Source organism: Vollenhovia emeryi, unplaced genomic scaffold (assembly GCF_000949405.1).
Source record: "Vollenhovia emeryi isolate VEMERY1.0 unplaced genomic scaffold, V.emery_V1.0 DF941204.1, whole genome shotgun sequence".
NCBI classification, from domain to species: domain Eukaryota; kingdom Metazoa; phylum Arthropoda; class Insecta; order Hymenoptera; family Formicidae; genus Vollenhovia; species Vollenhovia emeryi.
This window is the reverse complement of record NW_011965162.1, coordinates 1-5,795: the sequence shown is the minus strand read 5'-3', so window position 1 is coordinate 5,795 and position 5,795 is coordinate 1. Positions and strand designations below refer to the sequence as shown.

Below are 5,795 nucleotides of genomic sequence, written 5' to 3'. Positions count from 1 at the left end.
ATCCTCTTAAGAGAGAAAAGCGCGCGACCTACTCGATAAGTCGGTAATGTCAGCTTATATAATTAACGACTACGCAGCGTGCCCCTGATGCCGGCAGACGCGCAACCCGTCATACCGCTCTGTATCGTCCTGATACACCCTGTACAACATATGATTCTCACATATGTAATTCTTGCAGAGAAAACACAAGATATGCATTTCTTAAACTTACTTTACTAGATCTAGAAGTCGATGATTTTTGTGTATTATTTAGAGATATATATTTTCATTGCAAATTTCTACAGGTTTATATCTCAATTTACTATGAGAACATTCATATATAGACATTACTTATAGAAAATTTAAATATTTTCCATTGTGGGGGATTCTTTTCGGATGGCCAAATAAATTGTGAAAATGTTCGATCAGTGAAATATATTTAATCACTTGTCAGGACAGTCGGTCGGGAATTCTGTCTCGGTTACAATCTTAGACGCGCGGGAAGACGACTCTGCTTTTCTCCCTGATCCTGCTCTCTATATTCTTCTCCTTGATTCTCCTACTCCTCGATGAGGAGCCAATCCTAATCACTTACAACTGGGGGATAGTGGTGAACACACCGACTCTCCATAACCCGCTCCGACCTTTAGCGTTCTCGAAAATATAACGATCGTTCAGTCTAAACACATTCGGTCAAAAGCCGAAAGACGAATACAACCGGTCGTCTAAACATTATCGCGGGCAAACACTGCTCCAGGTCGGCTTAGAATTAATAACGCACAACAACGAATATCTTCTAACGGACTTATATAAAACGCCTACAGCTCGGCCATTCTGATTATTTGACCGACCCGGTCAATCGTTATCTTAAAACTAACGCACTTATTAAATTACAATAACATTTATACCGCTTAAGAATGTATGTAAGGGCGCATCTGGTCCGGCGCTAATACTCCCGTATACGGTCGCTGTGTCAATTGAAAGCCTTCAACGTCGACCACCACGTAACGATCGTGATCTAAGACTTTCTTTATCATATAGGGGCCTTTGTACTTTGGTATCAATTTTTTATTAATTCCGGCCGCCTTTTCGACGTTACGGATCTCGACATACTCGCCAACTTTGTATTTGCGCGCCGCCTTTCTTCTTAAATTATAACGTTCAGTGCCTTTGCGTTGCTCCTCGTTAAGTTTTCTGCTCGCCTTTTCTCTGAGTGCGTCCAAATTTTGCTCGACATTAACATTTCTTTCGATTATTTCTCGAAGCGAGTCGTTCGCGGGACCTCGCTGTTCTATACCAAATAACAAACGCGTCGGGGTCTCGCCGGTCACGCGACACACAGTGTTATTTATCGAAAACTCGATCTTGTCTAACACACGGTCCCACCTAGACGGTGCCTCACACAACTTCGCAAGCATAGGAGTGATCATTCTATTGTATCGTTCGACTTGCCCATTCGCCCTGGGCGTGCTTACGGCTACCAGGACATGCTCTATTGTTTCGGATCTTACAAATTCTTTAAACACTTCAGAGGTGAAACATATACCGCGATTGGATATCAAACGCCTCGGTCTACTATACGCGCGAACATAATCGCTCAAATGCTTCATCGTTTCTTCCGTCGTCGTAGATTTACATGGATACAACCTGATAAATTTGGTGAATGCGTCGATGATTACCAACAAGTGCCGATAGCCCTTTCCCGTTTTCTCTAGCGGGCCCATATGGTCAAGATGTATAGTCGCAAACGGTACATTTTCCTACGGTATGCTATGCAAATATCCTTCCGCTCTGCCGCTCGGCGGAGAGAACTCGATACACCTAAGACAGTTATTTATATACTCTCGCACCTTCGCCCGCATTTGAGGAAACCAATAGACCCTCGCAATGTTCTCGATAACCTTGTCGACCCCTACGTGACCTAGGTCGTCGTGATACGTTCGAATCACGTTTGACTCTATCGGACGCGGAACATAGAACAATAGTTTCTTATTTTTCTCCTTTCGGTAGACTATTCCGTCTCGCAACTCATAATATTTTACGTCGCCCTTCTCGAGCCCGTCGCGTATTCTCCGGACCTCATCGTCGCGATCCTGACAAACGGATAGAGTTCTTTCTAGCGTACTACCCTCGAGCACGAGCACACTGTGGCAACGACTGAGCGCATCTACATGACCCATTCGCTTCCCGGGACGGTGAACTATTTCATAGTCATAGTTCTGCAACATCAGAGCCCAGCGCGAGATTCGAGGGTTAACATCTTTCTTATTTAAAGTCAGCCGGAAGCTGTCATAATCCGTTATAATTTTAAACTTTCGCCCCGCAAGATACACATGAAATCTTTTTAACGCGTACACGGCAGCAAGACACTCGAGCTCGAAGCTATGATACTTCGACTCAGCAGGGGTGGTACGTTGACTCCAAAAAGAGATCGGGCGCCACGCACCATCCGTCTGTCGCTGGAGCAATATTCCACCGAATCCGCTCGCGCTCGCATCGCAATGCAGTTCCGTCTCCGCACGCGGGGAGTAAATCGCCAGTACGGGTTTACTCGACAGCCGTCGCTTAAGCGTCTCAAATACAGAATTCTCAACAGCCCCGAACTTGTAGGTCGCGTTCTTCTTTATTACAACGGTTTCGCTATCACGGAGAAACTCGGAATAAACCGGCGGAAATAACTCGCGAGCCCGATGAATCGCTGCATCTCTCTAACATTTCGCGGTATCGGATAGTTAACAACAGATTCAATATTCTCGTCGCTCGGCCGAACACCGTGACTATTCACACAATATCCGAGATACTTTATCTCCGTCCGGGCAAAGTAGCACTTATCAAGCCTAAACTGCAATTTATTCTTTCCTGCGATCTCAAAAACCTCGGACAAAATCTCGATATGCTCATTTATATCTTTAGTCGCAATTAACAAGTCATCAAGGTATACTAATATTTTATTGCTTCTAATTAGCGGTTCGAAAACCGTGTGTACATAGCGCTGGAAAACGCGCGGCGCGTTCGCCAGGCCAAACGGCATTCTCAAATACTCGAATTGCCCGAGCGAGATCACGAAGGATGTATACTTCGTGGATGACTCATGCATCCTTACGTGATGAAACCCGTCCCTTAAATCCAAGATCGAAAAATACATTTTACCCTGTAGACGATCGATATTATCGTCGATCAACTCCGTGGGAAAATTATCTCGAATCGTTATTTTATTTAGTTCGCGGTAGTCCACGCACAACCGGCAACCACCGTCTTTCTTCCTTACCATAACGATCGGACTAGCGTACGGTGAGCTACTCGGACGAATGATCGCCCTCTCCAAGAGATCATCCAAAATCTTGCGCAAGATCTCCTTATCCGCAAACGACAATCTACGCGGACGCGAACTTATCGGTTGCTCATGTTTGAGCGCGATATTCATCTCGAAATCGGGCATGCCTTTCGTCTCTCGCAAATTCATAAGATAACACGACTCATACGCCTCGCTAATTCGCACAGACACACTCGCACCGACAGCGGGATCGATTTTCAACTCGCTCCCCAAATGAACCGAATCATCACTGCAGTCGATATGCATCAGCGAACTAATAGCGCACTTTTCTTCGACACCCGTTATCTTAATCGTATCACCGAAAGTTACGCATAGTCGCGGACAATTTAAAAAATCTCTCCCCAGAAGGACATCAAACGCCATCGTCTCCCTCGGCACCGAATAAAATTTCATCGCGATTTCAACGCCACCGACCTCGAGACTTCCGGAAAAGATACCGTCAATCCTCAACCGCGAGCCGTTTATCCCACAAAACGGATATTCGCTCCCCACCTCCCGGCGCGCATCGCACGCGATCGCATCGCTCCGCACCAGGCTAACGGGTGATCCGGAATCAACCATTGCATTGACGATATACGTACATTTCTCGCTCGCGTTCTCGGGGGTGATTTTTACGCGCAACATATATGGCTTCGGCAGGTCCACCGGATGCACCACGTTCGTCGAAACAGCCGCCGCCGAGTCCCTCGCCGTCCCCGATGTCGAGGCCCGATCCCGCCTCGAGCATTCTCTCGCCAAATGCTCGGCAGATCCACACACATAGCACGTTCTTTTCGCGGGCGCCTGCCTGCACTGTGCCGCGACGTGCCCCACTTCACGACACCGGTAACATTTCACCGTCCTTTCTCTCGCCGCTGTTTCCGCTTTCCTGCCGCTCGCCACCCCTGCCGCGGCCTTCCCGGTCCTGACGTTGCCCGATCTCTCGTCTTCTGGTCGAACTTTTTCAAAAGCTTTTAACAGCTCAGCTCCGGTTGTGTAGTTCATTGAACAGGCCTGATTCCTCAGTCGTACGTCTGTCACACCCTCGATAAGATAATCGAGAATCTCGTTTTCCGCAACTGGTATGCGGTTGGCCAGAATCATTTTGTCGTGATAGTATTCGCAAAACGATTCGCCCTTCTTCCACACTCGTGTCTCGAATTCTTTTCTGAGGGCTAATTTGCCGGGTTGAAGGTCAAACATTTGCCCCATCTTTATCAACAGGTCTTCCGTACCCAACGTGAGATATTCAGCACGTGAGTAGAACCACGTTAGAGCCCGCCCTTTCAACCTAGAGCTAATCAGCATTCGCGTCGAACTCTCGTCCAGGTTGTACGACTGTCTCAGCAAGTTCAGTTGTTGTTTCGACCTCCAGAAAGCGTTGTCTGTCCCGTCGAACTCCGGTAGTAAGTCTTTAATTCCACGGACACCACCCGGCATCGAACTCGTGCCACTCTCCGTCGTCGCACCTCTTACAGCAGGGGAGTTTCGCAACACCTCCAGTTCTCGCCTCCATAACTGTTGTTCTCTCTCTGCACAATCCCTCTCTCGTCGCAGAATTTCAAGTTCTCGTCTCATCGCGTTTTCGCGTGCCTCCAAATCACACGCCGCGACAATCTCAGGCTCTCCTCGCGCTCGCATTCCTCCGTCAGTCGTCCCCCCCCCCCGGACATCCCGTCGTCACCTTCCGCCAGGTGCACTTCCTCCGGGTCCGAATCCGTCCTTAAAGGAGCATCTTTCCTCTGCTCCTCCAACTCCTTCCATACGTCCGGGTTATGCTCGCTCAGCCGCTTGATAAGTTCGTTCTTCACTCCACTCGTAGGTAGCCCCCGTTCACGGAGAGCCTCTTTCAACTCGGCCACCGTAAAGTCAGATCCCGGGACCGGTTCCATTTTCTTCGCGTTCCTGACGTTCAACTCCGAATCCCACTTCTGAAGCTGTGGGGGATTCTTTTCGGATGGCCAAATAAATTGTGAAAATGTTCGATCAGTGAAATATATTTAATCACTTGTCAGGACAGTCGGTCGGGAATTCTGTCTCGGTTACAATCTTAGACGCGCGGGAAGACGACTCTGCTTTTCTCCCTGATCCTGCTCTCTATATTCTTTTCCTTGATTCTCCTACTCCTCGATGAGGAGCCAATCCTAATCACTTACAACTGGGGGATAATGGTGAACACACCACTTGTGATTATGCCATTGTGAAGACTATAAAAACAATAAAACTTTTATCTAAAACATTTTTCCATAAAACTTATATTTTCGAAGATATTCGTAAAAAATGAAAAAATCCGTTATTTTCGAGGGGTTGTTTCACCCCCTAAACGCCGAGTAAAGCCGATAAAAAAATACGGGTCTAATACTTTTTATGTTCTACAACATATCCAAAGCTCGTTGAAATCGGTGAGGAACACTTCCGACCGTTCCCTTGTAAGTTACACTGAGCGCGCGTGCGAAGTATAATAATACCACAAAAATCTTCTGTACAAAAATATCGTCTCTAC

At 47.3% G+C, this 5,795-nt stretch overlaps 1 protein-coding gene across 1 annotated transcript; it reads right to left on the bottom strand.

Moving 5' to 3' along the window:
• Positions 1–9: 9 nt before the first annotated feature.
• Positions 10–2,387, bottom strand: LOC105571101. Its single transcript, XM_012028573.1, has 2 exons — positions 2,320–2,387; positions 10–1,623 (listed from the first exon to the last, which is right to left on the bottom strand). Exon 2 carries the CDS (start codon positions 1,587–1,589, stop codon positions 891–893), a length of 699 nt encoding a protein of 232 aa, XP_011883963.1. The 5' UTR covers positions 1,590–1,623; positions 2,320–2,387; the 3' UTR covers positions 10–890.
• Between the last annotated feature and the right edge of the window lie 3,408 nt (positions 2,388–5,795).